Source organism: Eretmochelys imbricata, chromosome 9 (assembly GCF_965152235.1).
Source record: "Eretmochelys imbricata isolate rEreImb1 chromosome 9, rEreImb1.hap1, whole genome shotgun sequence".
In the NCBI taxonomy this organism is placed as follows: Eukaryota; Metazoa; Chordata; order Testudines; family Cheloniidae; genus Eretmochelys; species Eretmochelys imbricata.
In genome coordinates, this window is record NC_135580.1 from 7,396,793 (window position 1) to 7,419,331 (window position 22,539).

General features: G+C 64.4%; 1 protein-coding gene across 1 annotated transcript in view; it reads right to left on the reverse strand.

The window, feature by feature from the left end:
• Positions 1 to 22,309, reverse strand: part of SLC12A9 (solute carrier family 12 member 9) — a 50,876-nt gene extending 28,567 nt beyond the window's left edge. Inside the window, exons 1-5 of the mRNA XM_077826580.1 lie at positions 22,133 to 22,309; positions 9,295 to 9,588; positions 5,434 to 5,541; positions 5,225 to 5,336; positions 53 to 214 (exon numbers count right to left, since the gene is read on the reverse strand). Coding sequence (XP_077682706.1) covers positions 53 to 214; positions 5,225 to 5,336; positions 5,434 to 5,541; positions 9,295 to 9,588; positions 22,133 to 22,304 — 848 coding nt within the window. The 5' untranslated portion in view covers positions 22,305 to 22,309. The remainder of the gene's footprint in view (positions 1 to 52; positions 215 to 5,224; positions 5,337 to 5,433; positions 5,542 to 9,294; positions 9,589 to 22,132) is intronic.
• Between the last annotated feature and the right edge of the window lie 230 nt (positions 22,310 to 22,539).

Sequence of the window (22,539 nt, forward strand, 5' to 3'; positions counted from 1 at the left end):
GTCGAGTTGGGGGGGATCCTCACTGACCCAGGGGCTCGGGGACGGGGGGCACTCACCGAAGATGTCGTCCTTAGCCAGGGCGTAGAGGATGCGGGAGGCCCCAATCAGGTTGCTCATGGAGGCTGAGAGGGTGGACGAGTAGATGCCAATGATGACAAAGGGGGGCCAGATGTTGATGTCCCGCAGGAAGCCATAGTCCTTCTGGAGCAGGGTCCTGTCGACGGGGCGAGAGGGGTGAGCTGGGGCACCTCGGCGAGAGCACCCCCACATGCATGCCGCAGGCCAACCAGCCACCCTTGCACACTTTGCCACGTGCACACCCGTACGTATGCCAGCACACACCAACACGCCCTACACATGCACATGCCCGGGTCACAATGAGCAATTAACCCACCCACCCCACACCGGGCCGTGCACAGGCAGGGTGAAGAGTGGCTCCAGCAGCTGGTCTGTGCCCCCCTCTGGCCAGGACGTCTCAGGGAGTTGGTGGGGAAGAGATCTCCCCCGAACCCTCGTACCAGCTTCTGCCTGGGTCCTTGGGCCCCCTTAGCAGCACCACAGCCCCAGCTCCTGGAGCCAACCCCCTCCCCCGGGGCACCTCTCCCGCACCAGCTGCCCTGCCCGATGGGCAAGATGAGGACAGAGGCCATGGGAGTGGGGGAGCCGGTGCAGGGGCTGGGTGTCCACTGTAGGGGGGCGCCGTGTGCCTGGCAGGGCTGGCCCAGGGAAGCAGGAAAAGCAGACGCCAGGAGGATCCAGGGGCAAGTTGGCCGTGGAGCTCGTTGGAGAAGCAACGATGCTAAGAGCAGCCATCAGTGCAGAGCCAGCAGCCCTGGGCAGACACAGCGTGACCTGGCACTGGCCTCCCCACCCAGCTCCAGCCTGACCTCGCTACACCCCCCTTCCCCGCAAGGCACTGCCCAGCCGCCTGGCGCCTGTGCTCTGCCCACGCTTCTTGGACCAGAGCCATGAGCAGAGCTGAAGGGGAAATCTGCCCCATCTCCCCCGAGGAGCCAGGCGCAGCCACCCCCCAGAGAGGGGAACTGGAAAGCTCTGGCTGCAGGACAGACACACCTTGCTGCTCCATCACCTACACGGAGGGGTTTGTTATTGCAGGGTCTCTCCCAAGCACTGTGTTTATTGTTTGTTAGTGCGGGGGCCATCATGAGCACTGTGCAGGCGGGTGCAGTAGGGTTGGGGGTCCCCAAGGGGACGAGGAGATGGGCACGAGGGCGGGGGCTCCCCAAAAGGCCAGGTTTGGGCACATGGGGGGGGTCCCTGATGGGCCGAGGGGCAAGCACGGGGTTGTGCGTGACAGGCCAAGGGGGCAGGTGCAGAAGGGTCCCCGACAGGCCAAGGGGATGGGGGCAGGAGTGGGGGGGGGCCCTGACAGGCCTTGGGGACAGGCACAGGAGCACGGGGGGTCCCTGACAGGCTGAGGTGGTGGGGGCCAGAGCAGGGGGGTTCCCTGACGGGCTGAGGGAACGGGCATGGGGGTGCCCTGCCCAAGCCCCTGAACACTGCAGCCCTTGCAGAGCTCGATTCCTTCAGCGGGGCCCCCAGGCGGCTCACTGGTAATTGCTCTCCCAGCCCATTACCGTGCCAGGGCCCAGCAGAGCCAATTGCTACCATCAGTCTCCCAGGAGGCAGCGGGTCGGGCCAGGGCCAATCGATAGCAAAGCAGTTACGGCCAGGCTGGCAGACGGCTCGTGCTGGGTGCTGGGTTAATCAAACCATCCAGCCCCGAGGCAGCTGATTTCCAGGAAGACCTAAAACACCCCCCTTTTCCCCACCCTCATGCTAGCACCGCAGCAGGACCAGCTCTGCTGGGGCACGTCACTGGCCAAGTCCTGTCCCGGAGCAACGATGGGGGTGCACAAAAGACACCGACAAACCCAGCCTGGCATCGGAGACAGGGTCAGGGACACAGGGATGGAGTGCCTGGGATCAGGCTGGCACCGGTGGCGCTTCCAGCCCGGGGTTTGTTTTGTAAAGGCGGCAGGGCGAGGAGCCCAGGCCACGCAAAGTGGCCTCCCCAGCATGGCATCACGCCCATCCCCGCGCACAAAGCACAGCCACCGGCGGGCAGATCAGTGGCTCCAACACAGCCCTGCCGGTGGGGCAGCCTGCTGGGCCCAGCTCCGGGCTCCCCAGGATGCTGCCCGAACGCTCTGCCAGGGCCAGGCTCCGCTCCGGGGGAGAGACACGGGCAAGGGAACCTGCAGACTTTACCTTCTGCACATCAGGGTGTACCCCTGAGTGACGCAGCTGGGCGGAGTGCCCCAGGGCTGGGCTGGCAGGGGGCTGCGGGTCAGAGCTGTGTGGGGGCTGGATGAAGCAAGACACCATGTATGCCGTGTCTGGCTGAGGCGGGCGCCCTGTGATTTGCATCACACTGGTGGCTGGAGTCTCTAATACTCCCAGGGAAATCGCAGTGGGAAGGGACGTCCAGGTAACTCACCCGTCACTTGCAGAGTCAGAAAACCAGCGTGGGAGAGACCTGGCCCCGCCAGCCCTCTGTGTCCGCTCCTAGACATGTGGATTTCAGGGCTACTCTCTCGGAGGCCCTGGGAACCCCTCCTCTGGGGGAGTATGGCCAGGCCAGCTTGCGGGCGAAAGGAATATCCTTTCTGAGGCAGCATCCGGGCTGGGGCATCAGCTCTGGGGTCCCACAGTGCCCAGTTATGGCCTGTTTGCCCTTTGGATGCCCGCAGGGTAGCACTATTGCTTGGTAGGAACATCCCGGGCCATGGGCCCCGCTGCAGCCAGCAGACACAGCCTCTTGGCAGATTCCTGCTGCTGGCGCGAAGGGTGGGTTCTCAGAGCCGCTCGGCAGCCAAAGCTGCCTGGCCACGAGCATTTCATTGTGGGTTGGAAGCCACAGGAGCCATCGATCAGCTGGAAGCCACCTACCCGGGGTTTACGAGACAGCGGCCCATATAGCCCCGCAGCAGCCAACTGGCCAAAACTCAGAGAGGAACTAAGCGGGGAAGGAGCCATTTGCCGATGCTTTACAAGGATACAAATGGCCCAGCCTTTAATTGGATTTTAACTAGAGTCTGAGAGCAGGTGGGAGATAAATTAGCCCAGATCTGAAACCTCAGTGTGTCTGGCAATTAATACCTAATTATCTGGAAATTGATCACCTTGCTCAGAGTGGCAGCAGAGCGGATGGTCCAGTGTGGGGGCCCAGGACAAGCTTCCCCCACCCCGGCTTGCAACACACCCACTGGGGAATCCTGGCCCAGCCCCACTGCTCTGGCTGGCTGCCCCCTGGCTGCATTTCAAGGGCTGGCTTGACCTGCAAGGCAGTGAGGGTGGGGGGGGTCGCCTAGCCTCTCACCCACCAGGCTGGACAGCTCCAGTTCCATTGTACGGGGCGTTTGCACCAACCCTTGGCAATCAAAGTCCTGCCTTCTCCACAGGGACAGGAGCCCCCCAGGACCTCTCTCTTGGGGCTGGTTTGCCCCGAGTCTTCGTGCACTGCCCGATGTCCTCCTCCCCAGAGCAGGCTGCTGCCCCTAACCTGCCAAGTAGCACTGCTCGGGCGAAGGAAGGGGGTGTGGTGCCTGCCAGCAGGGGGCGTTGGGGAGGTGCCCCCGCCAGGCAGGCCCCAAACGGGCAGGATGTGGGAGGAGCTGTAGAAAGAATGGTTGGTGAGGCCACCCTAAATGAGAAGAGGATTGTTTTTGTGTAGGTCCTACCTAAATAGCAGCTCCTGCAGGCTTGTTCTCAAGGCTGACAGGGCCAAGTGTGAAACCTCGCCCCCCCCTGCCTTATGCTAGCCTATCTCCCCTGTATGGTGGGGGAATGGGGGCGGGGGGAGAACCCGCAACTGTAGGCTCCAAGCCAAGCCCAGAAGTCTTCACACGGGACGGGGGTCCACCCCCGTCCCATGCAGCCCAGGGCTCGGCGGAGCTAGGCTGCCAGGGCAAGGCTCCCAGCTACCCCACCCCGGGGGGAATGGTCTCCAACAGGGAGCAGCCCCCTTCCTGGGGAGCCACGGGACTTACAGCAGGGCTGAGCCAGACCTATTATCCCTAGTGACTAGAGGGGGAAACTGAGGCAGAGCCTTGTCCGTGGCGGGGTGGGGGGGTGGGCGCTGGAGGTAAATCACAGCCCCCAGGTTTCCAGCTCCCCATCATGTGCTCGCTCCTGACAAAGTCTGGGCCCAGCTCTGAGCAGCAAGCAGGCTGGAGCTATCCACCGGGAGGGAGGCTGGGGAGGGGAGTGGGGGCCCCCCTAGGGGAGCCAGAGGGCTCTGGGGGGCAGGACTGGAGCCAGAGACCCCCCTCCCCCAATGTTATCCAGCAGGCACAAGGCCACTGCCCTGGATCTCATTGGTGGAGCTGTCCCTCCGCACAGCCCCTGGCACTGCCCAAGCTCTGCCGTGCCGTGCCCGCTGCCTGCTGCCAAGGCACTAGGTGCCCCAACATCACTCAGCCAGTGACACCCCACCCCCGCACTACCCAGGGGTTGGGGGCAGGGGTGGGGCCCATGCCCTGGGACTGTCTCGCTAATTAGTTGGGGGGGGAGGGGAGGCGAGCGAAGCCCACGACCCATTCCTGAGTAGCAGCCCCACACCGGCCTGTCCCCTGTCGCTCTGAGCAATGGCTGTGCATTAAGATATTAGCTGCTAACAGCTATAACTCTCCCGATTCCTGCCAGCCGCCTGCCACCGGCCCGATTTATGGCACCACTTTCCAGAATGGAAAATTAAGAGCTGAGCCCGGGGCGTGCTCCGGGCAGCCCCCGGCGCCGGCACAGCAAGGTGGGCAGTGCCCGGCAACCCTGCAGGGCCCCAGCTCCAGGACGGGGAGCGCAGCTGGACCAAGCAGGTGCTTCCGAGTGTGCTGCCATTGGCACAGCGGCATGGCATGAGCTTGTGGTGGGGCCCTGGCACCCAGGCCTTGAGAGCTGCAAGCCCACCGCTGGGAGGAGCAGGCCCCCAATGGCTCTGGGTGACCCCAATCCCAGAGCCTCCCAGCCCGCCCATGCCTGGCAGCCTGCCAGCCCCAAATCAACGCGGCTCTTCTGCAGGTGGATTGCTCAGCAGCCCCCTGGCCCAAGCCAGCCTGCGGCCCGTCAGCTCGGGCTCCACTCTGCCCTGATAGCTGGGCTCCCCCGCACCCGCTGCCTCCAGGGAGCTGGGCTTCCGGCAGCCCCCCACGGCACTGCAGCCCGCTCGCCCCGGCGGGGGCTGGCGCGGGCCGGGGGCACGTACCTGTCGCAGGTGCAGCAGAGTGTGACGGCCAGCAGGTTGTAGATGACGTAGGTGAAGAGCACGGCGGCGATGGTGCCTCTGGGGATGGAGTAGCTGGGGCGTTTCAGATCCCCTGCGGGGGGAAAGCGAGGGGACGCCGTCAGCCCTGCCCCATGGCCCCCGGCCCCCCTGGCCTTTCCCCTCCCCCGCCCGCCTGGCCCCCTCCTCACCAGACATGTTGGAGCCGGCCATGATGCCGGTGCAGCCGTTGAACATGACGGCAAAGACGGTGCTGAAGCTCATCAGGCGCCCCGTGGTGTAGTCCACGCCGTAGGCGGCTGCCGGGACGGAGGGGAGAGGTGAGGAAGGCCCAGCAGCCCCAGCACCAAGCCCCCAACGCAGGCCGGACCATGGGCACCGGCTCTGTCCCCCCACGCCCCCCGGCTTGAGCGCTGCGTCAGGCTGGGCTGACAGCGTTGGGCAAGGGCGGGGCCGAGGTCAGCCTGGCAGACAGCTCTCTGCCAAGCGAAACTGGCATGGGAGCCTGCTGGGCGCGGGGCAGCGCCACTCGGGGCACAGCCCTGGGGGGGCCGCTGCCGCGCTGCCAGGGAGCTCCCCAGCGCAGCCATGCTGGCAGGGTGTGGGGCTCCCCTGACAGCTGGGGCGAAGCCAGGGAACAGCCCCTGCCATCTGCCTCTAGTGGCACCAGGCAAGGGCAGATTGCGGGCACAGCCATTCTGGCAGTAAAGCTGGAAGACGGCTCATGGCCTGGGCCTTTAAGGGCTGGGGGAACTGTAACTCCCAAGGTGAGTCCCAGCAAAGTGCCAGGCTCTGCTGGGCAGGGCAGGCAGAGCTGGACGGGATAAGGTGTGCCAGGGGGTTGGGGGGAAGCTGGGGGCAGGATTAGGTGGGGGGCCTGGAGGTGAACTGGGGGCAGGGCCAGGGGCCGAGTGGGGTGGGAGGTTGCTGGGCGGGATTGGGAGGGCTGGGTTGAAGGTTGCCAGGAAGGGTCAGGTATGTGGTGGGCAGGCTGGGTGAGGGGTTGCTGGGCGAGGGGTGATTGGATCAGGCAGGCTGGGTGAGGGGCTGCCACGCAGGGTCGGGCGGGTGGTGGCCGGGCCGGGTGAGGGGTTGCCGGTCAGGGATGGGCATGGGGCGGTCAGGTCGGGCAGGCCCGGCGAGGGGTTGCTGGGCAGCATCGGGCGCGGGGCGGTCGGGTAGGGAACGCCGGGCAAGGGGTTGCCGGGCAGGGTCGGGCACAGGGCGGTCTGGGCGGGCAGGTCGGGCGAGGGGTTGTCGGGCAGGGTCGGGCGAGGGGCGGTCGAGTCGGGCAGGCCGGGCGAGGGGTTGCCGGGCAGGGTCGGGCGCGGGGCGGTCGGGTCGGGCAGGCCGGGTGAGGGGTTGTCGGGCGCGGGGCAGTCTGGGCGGGCAGGCCGGGCGAGGGGTTGCCGGGCAGCGTCGGCCGCGGGGCGGTCGGGTCGGGCAGGCCGGGCGAGGGGTTGTCGGGCCGGGTCGGGCGCGGGGCGGTTTGGGCAGGCAGGCTGGGTGAGGGGTTGTCGGGCGCGGGGCAGTCTGGGCGGGCTGGCCGGGTGAGGGGTTGCTGGGCGAGGGGTGATTGGATCGGGCAGGCTGGGTGAGGGGCTGCCACGCAGGGTCGGGCGGGTGGTGGCCGGGCCGGGTGAGGGGTTGCCGGGCAGGGATGGGCATGGGGCGGTCAGGTCGGGCAGGCCGGGCGAGGGGTTGCTGGGCAGCATCGGGTGCGGGGCGGTCGGGTCGGGTACGCCGGGCAAGGGGTTGCCGGGCAGGGTCGGGCACGGGGCGGTCTGGGTGGGCAGGCCGGGCGAGGGGTTGCCGGGCAGCGTCGGGCGCGGGGCGGTCGGGTCGGGCAGGCCGGGTGAGGGGTTGTCGGGCGCGGGGCAGTCTGGGCGGGCAGGCCGGGTGAGGGGTTGTCGGGCGCGGGGCGGTCTGGGCGGGCAGGCCGGGCGAGGGGTTGCCGGGCAGGGTCGGGCGCGGGGCGGTCGAGTCGGGCAGGCCGGGCGAGGGGTTGCCGGGCAGGGTCGGGGGCGGGGCGGTCGGGTCGGGCAGGCCGGGCGAGGGGTTGCCGGGCAGGGTCGGGCGCGGGGCGGTCGGGTCGGGCAGGCCGGGCGAGGGGTTGCCGGGCAGCGTCGGGCGCGGGGCGGTCGGGTCGGGCAGGCCGGGCGAGGGGTTGCCGGGCAGCGTCGGGCGCGGGGCGGTCGGGTCGGGCAGGCCGGGCGAGGGGTTGCCGGGCAGCGTCGGGCGCGGGGCGGTCGGGTCGGGCAGGCCGGGCGAGGGGTTGCCGGGCAGCGTCGGGCGCGGGGCGGTCGGGTCGGGCAGGCCGGGCGAGGGGTTGCCGGGCAGGGTCGGGCGCGGGGCGGTCGGGTCGGGCAGGCCGGGCGAGGGGTTGCCGGGCAGGGTCGGGCGCGGGGCGGTCGGGTCGGGCAGGCCGGGCGAGGGGTTGCCGGGCAGCGTCGGGCGCGGGGCGGTCGGGTCGGGCAGGCCGGGCGAGGGGTTGCCGGGCAGCGTCGGGCGCGGGGCGGTCGGGTCGGGCAGGCCGGGCGAGGGGTTGCCGGGCAGCGTCGGGCGCGGGGCGGTCGGGTCGGGCAGGCCGGGCGAGGGGTTGCCGGGAAGGGTCGGGCGCGGGGCGGTCTGGGCGGGCAGGCCGGGCGAGGGGTTGCTGGGCAGGGTCGGGCGCGGGGCGGTCGGGTCGGGCAGGCCGGGTGAGGGGTTGTCGGGTGCGGGGCAGTCTGGGCAGGCAGGCCGGGTGAGGGGTTGTCGGGTGAGGGGCGGTCTGGGCGGGCAGGCCGGGCGAGGGGTTGCCGGGCAGCGTCGGGCGCGGGGCGGTCGGGTCGGGCAGGCCGGGCGAGGGGTTGCCGGGCAGCGTCGGGCGCGGGGCGGTCTGGGCGGGCAGGCCGGGCGAGGGGTTGCCGGGCAGCGTCGGGCGCGGGGCGGTCGGGTCGGGCAGGCCGGGCGAGGGGTTGCCGGGCAGCGTCGGGCGCGGGGCGGTCGGGTCGGGCAGGCCGGGCGAGGGGTTGCCGGGCAGCGTCGGGCGCGGGGCGGTCGGGTCGGGCAGGCCGGGCGAGGGGTTGCCGGGCAGGGTCGGGCGCGGGGCGGTCGGGTCGGGCAGGCCGGGCGAGGGGTTGCCGGGCAGGGTCGGGCGCGGGGCGGTCGGGTCGGGCAGGCCGGGCGAGGGGTTGCCGGGCAGCGTCGGGCGCGGGGCGGTCGGGTCGGGCAGGCCGGGCGAGGGGTTGCCGGGCAGCGTCGGGCGCGGGGCGGTCGGGTCGGGCAGGCCGGGCGAGGGGTTGCCGGGCAGCGTCGGGCGCGGGGCGGTCGGGTCGGGCAGGCCGGGCGAGGGGTTGCCGGGCAGCGTCGGGCGCGGGGCGGTCGGGTCGGGCAGGCCGGGCGAGGGGTTGCCGGGCAGCGTCGGGCGCGGGGCGGTCGGGTCGGGCAGGCCGGGCGAGGGGTTGCCGGGCAGCGTCGGGCGCGGGGCGGTCGGGTCGGGCAGGCCGGGCGAGGGGTTGCCGGGAAGGGTTGGGCGCGGGGCGGTCTGGGCGGGCAGGCCGGGCGAGGGGTTGCTGGGCAGGGTCGGGCGCGGGGCGGTCGGGTCGGGCAGGCCGGGCGAGGGGTTGTCGGGTGCGGGGCAGTCTGGGCAGGCAGGCCGGGTGAGGGGTTGTCGGGTGAGGGGCGGTCTGGGCGGGCAGGCCGGGCGAGGGGTTGCTGGGCAGCGTCGGGCGCGGGGCGGTCGGGTCGGGCAGGCCGGGCGAGGGGTTGCCGGGCAGCGTCGGGCGCGGGGCGGTCGGGTCGGGCAGGCCGGGCGAGGGGTTGCCGGGCAGCGTCGGGCGCGGGGCGGTCGGGTCGGGCAGGCCGGGCGAGGGGTTGCCGGGCAGCGTCGGGCGCGGGGCGGTCGGGTCGGGCAGGCCGGGCGAGGGGTTGCCGGGCAGGGTCGGGCGCGGGGCGGTCGGGTCGGGCAGGCCGGGCGAGGGGTTGCCGGGAAGGGTTGGGCGCGGGGCGGTCTGGGCGGGCAGGCCTGGTGAAGGGTTGCCGGGCTGATGGCAGAGCCGGACGGTGCCCACCTGCCAGATTGCCCCGCAGGGTGGCAAGCCGGAAGCCGGTGAAGGAGCCATTGACAGCCAGCGAGCCGTTGCCCTGAGGCAGCGGCACCACGGTGGGGCCCACGGCGAAGAAGCTGACGAAGACGGTGACCAGCACCAGCATGACGATGAGGAAGATGAGGAAGGTGGCCTTGGCGTAGATGGAGGCACCCACCAGGCAGACCAGCAGGCAGACCAGCAGCAGGGCCGTGCCGTAGAGCAGCTCGTACCAGTAGCTGCGGGGCAGGACCTGGAAGCTGCTGCCCATGGTCTGACCTGCCGGGAGATGGGGCGGGTTAAGGGGCCCAGAGTGGGCATGGCATGGGGGCAGCTCCCCACACATCCCCTGCCTTGGGACGGGAGCGCAGGCTTGAGCTGGGGCTGCCAGTGGGGGAGCCAATCCATGCCAGCCTGAGCCCTGGGCATGCCAGGGTGGGGGTCACCTTCACCCCTGCTTCAAGAGGGCCATCACTGCCCCGGCACAGGTAGGTAACCCGGGTTGGGGGGGGCATTCCTACCTGGGAGTGGCAGGCACCTTGGGGCATTAACCTTTCTCCTCCCCCTGCCCCACATCCCTGTGCCAATGGGGCTGACCAGAGAGAGCAGCTGGAGGGCTGGTGCAGCCAGGAAGGGAATCGGCAGGCAGCTGCCAGGGGCCTTCCTGCACCTCCGTGGGCCACGTGAGGGTAGCTGGAGTCCAGGGGCCATGGGGATGGCAGCCATCCACACCCAGCACAGCACTGTCGCTGCCAATAGCACCAGCAGGTGGCGCTCAGCCCTACGCAGCGTAGTCCCCGGGTTTGGCAGCCCCACGGCTGCCCTGCCATGCCCGGCTCCCCGGGCTGCTCCCCCCGTACACCATGCATGGACAGAACCCCACAGGCGCCTGCAGGTAAGGCCGGACAAGCCCTCTATGTAACAGCAGGGGAAACTGAGGCACAGAGCAAGGCAGGCCCTTGCCCAAAGTCAGGGAGGGAGCCAATGACAGAGGCGGGCAGGGACCCAGACGTCCAAGACCCCTGCTTTCACTGTTCGGGCAAGGTCCCCTCCCTGCAGGGTGGTTCGCGGGCAGTCTCCTGGGGTCTAACAGCGGCCTCGCCCACTCCCTGGCTCACTCTCTGGCTACGTGGGGAACTGCAGCCCCCAAACCAAGGAGTAGCTCTGCAGGCCCATGAACCCCAGGCGATGCCCCTACCTCAGCTCTGGGTGGGGGAGCACTGCCTCCAGCCCGCCCACCCACCCTGGGCACCGGCACAACGGGGGGGCTGGAGCCAGGATCAGACGGGCCCATCCTGGGGCAGGCAGTGGAGGAGGGATTAACCGGGCAGTTGAGCTGGGCTGTTGGTGGGGAGGGAAGGGGGACCCCACTTACCTAGAGGGACCCCGAAGATGTCGACGATGGCCTCCACCAGCCCCAGGATGTACAGGGCGCTGCCGCAGACGTTGGCCAGAAAGAACATGATCCCGATGCTGCCCCCAAACTCGGGGCCGAGCGCACGGCTGATCATGTCTGCGCTGGGGTCAAGGAACACCAAGGGCGCGGGGGGATCCCAGCGTCAGCAGCTCCTGCCCACCCCCCCGGGCCTGTGGGAGCCCAGGGAGATGCTGGCCATGCAGGGCCAGGCGCTGGCAACAGCCTGACAGGCCTTGATTCCACGGCAGGAGCTGGCCCATGGCACAGGGTGTGTGTGTGGGGGGGGGTGTCCCTTTGCCCGGCACAGCAGCTGCCCTGGGCGTGGCACATTCCTAGCGACCTGGATCAGCTCCCAGCTGGCTGCAGTGAGCAGGGCGGGAGCCCAGTGCCCTCAGCTTCCCTTTTCTAAGGCACTTCCAGTTAAAGCTGGTGAGGATTTCCCCTCCCCGCAGTGCCATGGGGACGCCTGAGGCCACCGCCCAGCTGGCAAGGGGGCACGTGCTGGGAAGAGGGGTGGGTGCAGAGAAGCAAAGCCTCTGGCTGGCAACCGGGCACAGCTTGACCCCACCCCAGGGCACACGGCTGCCGGCCAGGGGGCACGGGCTGTGGGGATTTCAGTCTGTCTGCGGAGCCCCAGGCCTCGCCCCCCACAGCACGTGCCAGGGGACCAGCTCTGCCAGGCCAGGCCGCTGCCCCCCAGACCCAGACCAAGGGGAACTGGGCCGGATGGGCTGCCGAGAGAGAGGCAGCGCCGGGGCGGGGGTGCCAGGGAAGGATACAGTAGGCTCCGCCGGCGTCCAGCGCCCCATTGGTGGAGATGGCGCACACCGACAGCACCGTCATGCCGATGATGACGTAGGCCACCACGAACATGCCCAGTGCCTCGTACAAGCCAGCCTGGCCCACCACAAACCCTGCCGGCAGAGGGGGGAAGTAAGGGGAACGTGGCACGGAGCCCCCGCCTCCTCTCAGTTCCCTGTGAAGCCAGGCCATCCCAGCCTGCCCCCGTCCCCCGGGGCAAGGGTGAGGGACATGGCGCAGGGGATGGCCAGGGATCTGTCCTCCCGCCCCAAGAACCTGCCCCCCATGGGCCTGCTCCCCCACTGTAGGAACAGCCTTCCAGCTAGAGACCAGTGGGGGACCCGCTAGGGACCTGATGCTAGGGGTGCTGGGAGCCTGAGCACCCGTCCCCGCTGTGCTGAACGGCCTGGCCATGCTGCGCCAGCAGCTCCGCTCCAGGGAAAAGAGCAATTATCAGAGCCCACGAGCTGCGGCACAAGGGGCTTAAAGCGAAGCACCAGGGGGATTAAAGCAACGCTCAGCCCCACGCGCAGGGAGAGCCTTTAGACAGCATGGGGGGGTGGGGGTACAGCACCAGTGAAGGGCTGGGGGGGGACCAGCAAATCACCAGGGCGAGTCCGTATACATCTACCCCGGCATGGTGTCCCCAGGGAGGGGGAGAGCCGGAGCAGGGAGGAATCCAGCCTCCAGCAGGGACAATGCCCTGGGCACTCCCTGAGCTCAGGGCGATTGGGGGAGGCTGGCATACCAAGCTGCCCACGGGCACTGGCATCTGGCCTACCTCCCCCCCCCCCCCCCGTGGGCTTTCTGCTTCAACCATGGCTATTCGGTGGCTGCTAAGTGCCTGGCCCCCTAAGGGGCGTGAGGGAGAAGCAGCTTCCATCTGGGGCTGCTGGGAGGGAGCAGTCACTGCCCCCACCTCCCGATCCTCCTCCTGTCATTGTGCCAGCCTTCCCCCCCCCCCCACCATCCCAGACACAGCTTGTGACGAAGCGGGACTGTTCTTAATGACAGGTTTCAGAGTAACAGCCGTGTTAGTCTGTATTCGCAAAAAGAAAAGGAGAACTTGTGGCACCTTAAGAGACTAACCCATTTGTTTGAGCATAAGCTTTCGTGAGCTACAGCTCACTTCATCAGATGCATGCAGTGGAAAATACAGTGAGGAGATTTATATACACAGAGAACATGAAACAATGGGTGTTACCATACACACTGTAACACAGAGTGATCAGTTAAGGTGAGCTATTACCAGCAGGAGAGTGTGTGTGTGTGTGGGGGGGGGGCGACGACCTTTTGTAGTGATAATCAAGGTGGGCCATTTCCAGCAGTTGACAAGAACGTTCAAGGAGCAGTGGGGGGTGGGGGATAAACACAGGGAAATAGTTTTACTTTGTGTAATGACCGATCCACTCCCAGTCTCTATTCAAGCCTAAGTTAATTGTATCCAGTTTGCAAAGCAACTGCAATTCAGCAGTCTCTTGTTGGAGTCCGTCCCCAAGTTTTTCTGTTGAAGTATTGCCACCTCTAGGCCTGCAATCGAGCGACCCGAGAGACTGACGTGTTCTCCAGCTGGTTTTTGAATGTTATAATTCTTGACGTCTGATTTGCATCCATCCATTCCTTCACGCAGAGACTGTCCAGCCTGACCAATGTACACGGCCGAGGGGCACCTTGATTATCACTACAAAAGGTTTCCCGCCCACCCACCCCCCGGCTGGTAATAGCTCACCTTAACTGATCACTCTGTGTTACAGTGTGTATGGTAACACCCATTGTTTCATGTTCTCTATGTACATAAATCTCCCCACTATATTTTCCACAGTATGCATCCGCTGAAGTGAGCTGTAGCTCACGAAAGCTTATGCTCAAATAAATCGGTTAGTCTCTAAGGTGCCACAAGTACTACTGTTCTTAATGGTTCCTCTGAATAACGTGGGGGTGCCTCAGTTTCCCCAAGCAGTTATTAAGTATCTAGGTGGTGGGATAAGGGTGTATGATCATTGCAGAGCCCTAGAGGGCAGGTGTGTGCAGGGCTCTGGACACAGAGAATGGCCAACACCCTGTCTCCTGGCAACTGATGGCCTGGGCCCTTCCCCCCTGCAAGGTGAGAGCTAAAGGGTTGGAGAACAAAGGAATCAGGTGACCTCCTGGCCCAGGAAAGGGACAAAGCCCAGGGGAGGAGGGGCTGGAGGGAGTTTCAGATTGGGGCTGGCTGGGGACATGGAGTGAAGTGCAGATGTGGTTGTCTGGCTCCCTGCCCCTCAAAATGGACCCGGCTGAGGGGTCCTGTTCTCTGCACCTACAAGCTCTGTTTTAGACCATGTTCCAGTCGTCTAATAAACCTCTGTTTTACTGGCTGGCTGAGAGTCCCGTCTGACTGCGGAGTTGGGGGCAGGACCCTCTGGCTTCCCCAGGACCCCGCCTGGGCGGACTCACTGTGGGAAGCGCACAGAGGGGCAGAGGATGCTGAATGCTCCGAGGTCAGACCCAGGAAGGTGGAAGCTGTGTGTCCTGCAGATAGTCTGCTCCCAGAAAGGAGACTTCCCCAGAGTCCTGACTGGTTTCATAGGGAGCAGTTCCAGAGCATCGCCCAGGGACTCCGTGACACAGCTCTTGTAGGTTTTGCTTTCCTGCGCTGGGCAAGGACGACACCCGCCCAGCTCCCTGCAGCCCCATGGCTGCTCCTGATGGTACCAGCTACCTCTGGGCACCGCAGGGCAGCTGCCCAGGAGGGAATCACTGCAGGGAAACAGCCAGCTGCTCCGGAGGAACATCAAAGTGAGACTCCCCGGACTTGGGTCACTGTCCCGCTGGGTCCCACATGTGGGCAGAGCACCACGGCTCACAGCACCAGGCAAAGCCAGATACCACGTGCCCCTGGGCTGCATTCACAGGCAGCGCCAGATGGAGCAAAGGGCGGAAGAGAACCGCTGCCATGCGAAGAACCCGGCGCACTCAGGCTCATCCCGGGGAATGCAGGAAGTAGCCCTGTTCCACTGAGATGGGCACAAAGCGGGCGAGTGATGCCATGTCCTCTCCTGCCCACCCAGCACCCTGTCAGCTTTAACTACGCACCAATAAGCCACCTGCATAATGAGCCCCCAAATGAGAGTGGGCAAAAGGGACAGGCACCGTGACCCACCGCGTGGAGACGGGACGGGCGTGTGACGAAGTGGGACTGTTCTTAATGTTTCTTCTGAATAGTGTGGGGGTGCCTCAGTTTCCCCTATACAGTTCTTGAGTGTCTGGGTGGTGGGGTAAGGGTGTATGATCACTGCAGAGCCCTAGAGGACAGGTGTGTGCAGGGGTCTGGACACAGAGAATGGCCAACACCCTGTTTCCTGGCAACAGATGGCCTGGGCCCTTCCCCCCTGCAAGGTGAGAGCTGAAGGGTTGGAGAACAAAGGAATCCGGTGACCTCCTGGCCCGGGAAAGGAACAAAGCCCAGGGGAGGAGGGGCTGGAGGGAGTTTCAGTTTGGGGCTGGCTGGGGACATGGAGTGAAGTGCAGACGTGGTTGTCTGGCTCACTGCCCCCCAAAATGGACCCAGCTGAGGGGTCCCGTTCTCTGCACCTGCAAGCTCTGTTTTAGACCATGTTCCTAGTAAACCTTATCGTCTAATAAACCTCTGTTTTACTGGCTGACTGAGAGTCACGTCTGACTGCGAAGTTGGGGGGCAGGACCCTCTGGCTTCCCCCGTACCCTGCCTGGGCGGACTCGCTGTGGGAAGCGCACGGAGGGGCAGAGGATGCTGAATGCTCCGAGGTCAGACCGAGGAAGGTGGAAGTTGTGTTAGTTTTGTGTCCTGAAGACAGGCTGCTCACAGAAAGGAGACTTCCCTAGAGTCCTGACTGGCTTCATGGGGAGCAGTTCCAGAGCACCGCCCACGGACTCCGTGACAGGGTGTCCCCAGCACAAATCCACCCCAGGGGCAGGCCAGAGGAGAGAGACAGCTCTAACTTCCAGGCACCTTTTGGGGGATCTTGGCTGCAACCCCGCTGAGCGTGGCTATGGTGCTGCGCCAGGTGAGACAGGGTGTTTGACGGTGCAGCTCTGAAAGGCGGGTTTACAATGCTTGTGGCTGCCTGCGCCCAGACTCTCTTAGTAAACAAGGAAGGGTTATTTTCTCCTCATAACACAAGAACCAGGGGTGACCCAATGAAATTAATAGGCAGCAGGTTTCAAACAACCAAAAGGAAGTATTTCATCAAACATCACACAGTCAACCTGTGGAACTCACTGCCAGGGGATGCTGTGAAGGCCAAAAGTATAGCATGGTTCAAAAAAACAAAAACAAAAACTAGATAAGTTCCTGGAGGATAGGTCCATCAATGGCTGTTAGCCAGGATAGGCAGGGAGGTAACTCCATGCTCCGGGTGTCCCTAGCCTCTGATTGCCAGAAGCTGGGTGAGAGCGACAGGGGACGGGTCAGTCGATCATTGCCCGGTTCTGTTCTCTCCCTCTGAAGCATCTGGCACTGGCCTCTGCTGGAGGACAGGACACAGGGCTAGACGGACCCATTGGGCTGACCCGCTGTGGCCGTTCTGATGCTCTACAAGTATGTGACTCCCGTGGGGGAGTCGTCCCCAAAGGCCGGTGCAGAGGGGAAATTGATCCGGCAGCACTGACTGTAAACACCCACTGGGAAGGTGGGGCCTGGGCAGGGCAGTTTGAGGGATCGCGGGGACTCCGCCGAGCGCCCGAGACCCCCGCAGCCTGCGCAGGCCCCAGATGGAAGGCGCTAGGCAGGGTGAGCCTCTGCTGACAGCCCTGTTCCCACAGCCCAGGGCTACCCAGTCTGCCAAGGGATCCAGGCGAATCACACCCAGCCCCAGGAAAGGGCCTGGAGACTCCAGCCAGGAAGAGAGGCCACGGCCATGCTGGGCACCTGGGCCAAGGAGCGGAAGAGAAAAGGGGTGGCGGGAGGGGAGATGGCCTGCCTGGGCCACGTCATTTCTGCACGGATAGTCAGCAAGAACTCAGAGACATCATGGAGAGGAGAGACCAGTTCAGTTGGGTCCTCTCCATGGGGTCTGGGATAGCTCCCTCCCTCCCTCCCACCAACCCCAAACTGGGCCAGGATCACTCCCCCCCCCCCCCAAATTGGGCCAGGATCGCTCCCCCACCCAACTGGCCCCGGCCAGGATGCTTCTCCCAGGAGTAATTCCCCAGTTTCAGATCTGACACCTGGGAGAGGAATGTGAGCTGTGACAGAGGCCTGGCCTAGCCAGGGCGGCCTGGCAATGCACTGGCCTGGTTCTCTGGGCAGGTGCGTGTCCGGGTGTAGTTACTGTTTGCGCAACATAGGCTGTAAAGTGCCATGTCCAGGCCACCTGTTGCCATGATCCGTGTGAGAGAGAGAGCACCACTGCCCTCTGCTGGATGGACTCAGAACTGCACACAGGAGTGGCGTCATAGGCCCCACGCCGCTCCCAGAGACTCTCCCTTTGCTCCAGAGGCAGAGGACAGAGCTTCTGGAGCAGGGGAAGCTGAGTTCTATCCTTGCCACCCCCAGGAAGTCATCAGGGGCCATGGACCAGTTACCGAACAGGCCAAACGAGCCACGCTGCAAGACCTGCACCGCCCAAGAGCAGGGCTCCCCTCCCCAAGCATGTTCTGGTATCCTGCTAATTAGACTGTGACCTCCTCAGGGCTGGGGCTTGGCACTCTAATGGCCCATAGAGCCCCAGGCACGCCAGCAGCGGGGACTCAGAGGAGACCTTGCAGAGGTGTGGGAGGGAGCCGGCTTGGGAAGTGATGGAATGGGGGGGTGCCTGACAGTCAGGACAGCTTTATCCCTCCATGGCCGGGGAACAGAGCAAGACAGTGCAGAGCAATCGGCAGCTTAGATCTCTCATTTTCCTGCGTGTTGCCCCCTCTTAATGCCCATTACCGCCACATCAGCCGGCTGCCTGGATAGACAGGGAGCACCGGGACGGAGGACGTAAGGCCACTGCGCTTCACTAGAAAGGTTCTCCCAAGCTGGGGAGATGATGGAACTAAAATCCAAGTCACGCCAGGCTCAGGCAGCAGGGCAGATGCAGGAAGCGAACCAGACAGGAAACCCACATCCCCCGAAGGGGAAGCAGCAGGCCATGGCGCCTCACCCTGAAGGCTACCTCAGCCAGGCTCCTGCACGTACGGAAGAGCTCCACAGTGACAAAGCCCCATGGTGAAGGAGCTGGCTCCCATCCTCCTAGAACCGACACACGGGATGGTGAGCGCTCCGTGTTGCCATCCCAGGATGCAGGGCGGCAGATGGTCTTGCCAAGTACACTGACCTCCCTTGTACTTAAGGCTTTGATGCACATGGCTTGACGAATTTAACAGACGTGAATCCTGTTTGCCAGAAGGCAAAGCCGGGGCGAGGCACGGGGGCCGGCCCGCAGCATCCAGGGGCTACACCCTGCTGAGGCACCATCCCCATCTTCCCCTCCTCCCCAGTTCCTTCTGCACCCCCGAAGCCACAAGATCAAACTTCAAGATGCAGCATCTAATCGGGGGGGGAGGAGCTCCCCTTCTGGGTGCCCAGCTTCAGACACAATGGCCTGACTGTCACCGGTGCCCATCAAAGCAGGCCCAGAGGGAGCAGGAAGCGCTCGGCACCTCTGACAAGCTGGCACTGTGGGCCAGCTCCTCCTCCACTCAGTTACACCAGTAGGAGCCAGGAACAACTCACAGAAGCCAATGGGACTATTCCGCTACATGGCTGGGGCAGGCAAGATCAGAGACAGGCCCTGGGGGTCCCAAAAGAAGAGGCCACTGCTGCAAAATCAGCCCCTGGCATCTCTGCAGCCGGGCTCACAGCTCCCCAAGGAGCAGCATGAAGGTGACCCAGTGCTGGTAACTTGCAGAGCTTCCCCCAGTGCAGCAGTGTGAGACTGGCGAATTTCACACCCTGGAGCCCACTCCAGTCACATGCACATGGCTGTTCCCACCATACAGGCTAGAAACTAGCTTCTAAGGCTTCTGTTCTGCAGAAGCTGGAGGCTCAGGCCTGCCCCGGCCACAGCAAGCTTCCCTTTGGTCATAAGCCAGGGCAGAAATTTCCCAAGTCGGGCTTTAATAATTATTGGTGGGACGCGCTTGACAGGCACTCACAAAACGACAGATTAAGGAACCTAAATGAAGGAGAAGGAGAACCCCAGAGAAGTGGATCTAGCAGGACTCAGAGCGTAAAACCCTTCGCCATTCAGTGTTGGCTTGGCCGCAGTTACAGTAATAGAGAAGTAAACAGAATTGCAGGTTGCCTGGCCAGCAGGATTTACTCATACATCTGCCTGGGTTTTCCTACCAATCCAAGACTCAGCACGGGGTGAGAACACAGGCTAAAACTGTCCCAGCGTTTTGGAAGAACTCCTCGGCACTGGGGAAGGCCGGAGTTTGCTAGGGTGTGCCCGCACAGCAGTCCCGGGGCAGCTCAAGTTAGATGTACCCAAAATGGCTTTAATCCAGCTAGCGGGTGTACAAACAGTGGCAAAGCTGCGGCAGCTCGGTGAGAAGTTACCCAGGGCTCTGCACGGTACAGTCCACCCCAAACCACGCACTGCTATGGCTTCTCTGCTCCAATAGCCAAGCTAGATAGATGAACCCCCACCCATCCCAGCAACCATGGTACAGACACACCCTTAGACGGAGGTGCTACCAGAGGATCAAGCCTTAGCCTAAGGCTAACAGCATTTTGGGCTGTATAAGTAGGGGCATTGCCAGCAAATTGAGGGACATGATCATTCCCCTCTATTCAGCATTGGTGAGGCCTCATCTGGAGTACTGTGTCCAGTTCTGGGCCCCACACTACAAGAAGGATGTGGAAAAATTGGAAAGAGTCCAGCAGAGGACAACAAAAACGATTAGGGGGCTGGAGCACAGGACTTATGAGGAGAGGTTGAAGGAACTGGGGTTATTTAGTCTGCAGAAGAGAAGAATGAGGGGGGATTTGATAGCTGCTTTCAACTACCTGAAAGGGGGTTCCAAAGAGGATGGATCTAGACTGTTCTCAGTGGTGGCAGATGACAGGACAAGGAGTAATGGTCTCAAGTTGCAGTTGGGGAGGTCTAGGTTGGATATTAGGAAACACTATTTCACTAGGAGGGTGGTGAAGCACTGGGATGCGTTACCTAGGGAGGTGGTGGAATCTCCTTCCGCAGAGGTTTTAAAGGTTAGGCTTGACAAAGCCCTGGCTGGGATGATTTAGTTGGGGATTGGTCCTGCTTTGAGCAGGGGGTTGGACTAGATGACCTCCTGAGGTCCCTTCCGACCCTGATATTCCAGGATTCTGTAGTCTAGCTAAGGCTCCAGTAGCTGACATGGTGTTAAAGACGCCAGAAGTGGATGGGGCCTGGCTCCTGCCAGTGGGCATCTGTCAAACCCCATGGGGGAGCGAAGCCCTGGGTGTACATGAATGGAGACAGCGAGGCTAGGAGGAGTCAGGGGCAGCAGTGCTGGCTGACCGGCCTGGCAGAGCAGGGAGGGGGCACGGAAGGGAATGATTCGCAGCACAGCTTGGAAGAACCAGGAGTGGGGCAGCAGCCCTGGATCTCTGGAGGCAGACAGGTCCAGAAGGGGTGAGAAATACAGGAGGCTGGATTTCAGCCAAGTGAATTTGGGGAGGGGTCCGCTGGGGCAGGGGAACCGGATCCAGCAGCTTGTCTGTACGTAAGCCATTGTGGGTTCAGGCTCACTGTGTCTCAATCCATCTGGAGGAGATTGGCTCAGGTGAGAGGCAAAGGGATGTTTTCTCGAACAGTCAGCCCTGCAAACCCAGCCTGGGCTCCCGGAGTCACGCTGGGCTCCCTCTGGCTGGGGCAGCGTCACCCACTGAACAGATCCTGCAGGATCGATTCTGCCCTTGGTTACACCCATGCCATCCCCCATTGTCTTCGGGGGTGGGGGGGGGAGCTGGGGGACAGAATCCAGCCACACGTCTTGGTTTACACCCCAATCCAGCGACTGAATTTGCACAGGCTCAGGGGTCCGCAACACCTTAGCTGATGACCCTGCTAACCAGAGAACAGACTCCAGATCGCTCTCCCATAGCGCCAGGGACCAAGAACCACTCCTAGCAGGAGTGAAACACCCTTGGGCATCCCTGAGGTCCCAACAGATGTGAGGCGGATACTCCCTGAGAGGGGATCGCACTAGGCCGGTGGGTCTTTGCCCTTGTCAGGGGCATCCCACATGCCAACCCAGGATCGCAGTTCATGACCGCCAACTACGGGCATCCACCAGACCAAGGAGGAGACAGAGAGAAAATGGCACAGAGATGCCAGGCTGGGGTTTCCGTGACGACACAGTTAGACGTTAAGGGCTGGGAGCAGAAGTTCACAGCAGGTCCCTGAGCCTCAAACTTCAAGAGAACCACACCCAGGAGCCAGAAAGTGCAACTGAAAAGCAGTTTTACTTCCACATGCCCTGCCACAGCTGGAGAGGCTCCAAAGGGTGCTGCTTGCTCATTTCAGCCCAGCCCCCCCGGACAAACCCAAGTTTCTGGCGCTTTGTCTTTTCTCAGTTCTGGTTTGTATTTGTACTAGGAAGGTGGAGCCCAACCGCAAGCAGGCAGCAGTTCCCCAGCCACCAGCTTTGGGAGCCATTTCAGGCTCTGTCTCCAGCAGGTTCTGCCTGTGCCCACCCACCGTTCATGAACACAACCGAGGGCTTTCCTCCAGCAGGAGCCCAACATTCACCTGCCGGGTGGCACAAGGGAACTCTGCAGAGCCGGGCAGCTCACACCTGGACCATTGCGGGCTCTGGGCTTTATTTTCCCAGCCGCTAAAACTTGCTCCTCAAACTCTGGGAAAAGGCACCTTAGTCTTACAGGGCCTGGGCTTGAGGCAGGATCTTTTGCGATCCAGAACACTGGACACAGGCCGCTGATTTGGACAGGGTGCCAGGGATATCGGGGTGCTGCTAGACCAGGTTTGGGGATGTGGACGGAGGGCGGGGCTGGGGATGGTGGGGGAGGGGTTGGGGGATGGTAGGACAGTGGGGAGCTGTAGGCGATGGGAAGTTAGTGGGGGTTACAGGAGCTGGGTGGGATGAGCGGGTTCAGGGCTGTGTGGAGATGAACTGGGGAGTTCGTGAGGGACTGTGGGGCAGGTGTGAGGATACTGGCACCCTCATGCCCAGTAACCCCCGGACACCCCAGGACAGCCCATAGCAAGAAGGGGGGCTGAGAGAAGTTAGGTCCCAGGGTATAAGAGGATCAGGAGGATAAGGGCAATAGAATAGCTTCAGGGGGTGGTTACTGGAGTGCCAGGTTTGGGGGCTGGTTACTGGGGGGCCAGGCTAGGGGAGATCTGGTGTGAGGGTCATGGTTGGCTGGCTGGGTTAGGGGGTGGAAGGTCACCGGGGGGCTGAAGTTGGATGCAGGTTTGGGTGTTGGGGGGGGTCACTGGGGGCAAGGGCTGGGGTACCCCTGGGAGTCCTCAGGGATCCCAGGTGGGAGGCAGGGTGAGGGGTCCCGGTTGAGGACCAGGCTGGGGGGGGTCCCAGGTAGGGGATCCTGGGGGCCCGGGCTGAGGGGTCCCTGGGGAGGGGGCAGGCTGGGAGGGATCCTGGGGGGCTGGGCGGTCCCTGGGGGGCCGGCTGGGGGGCTGCCCGACTCACCGAGCCGCAGGAACAGCACCACGCTGAACATGGAGAGCAGGGTGGGCACCACCACGCCCAGGAAGGTGCGCAGCTTGCGGGAGCCCCGCGCCGCCGCCGGCCCGGGCTCCTCCACCGAGGTGCTGCTGCAGAGGCGGTAGGTGAGCAGGGGGCTGCGCTCCGAGCCCGCCATGGCGCCGCCCGGCCCGAACCCAGCGCCCGGCCGGCCCGGCCCGGCCACCTCGGGGAGTCGGGGGCGGGCCCGGCCCGGCAGCCCCGCCCGGCCGCTCCGCCCCGCCCCCGGCCCCGGCCCCGGCCCGGGACAGTCCTCCTGGGGCCGCCGCTGGCCCCGGCAGCCCCGCCCCGGACTCTGGGCACCTCCCCCCCACCCCCGCCCCCTCCTGCATCCCCCCATGCCCCCATCCCGC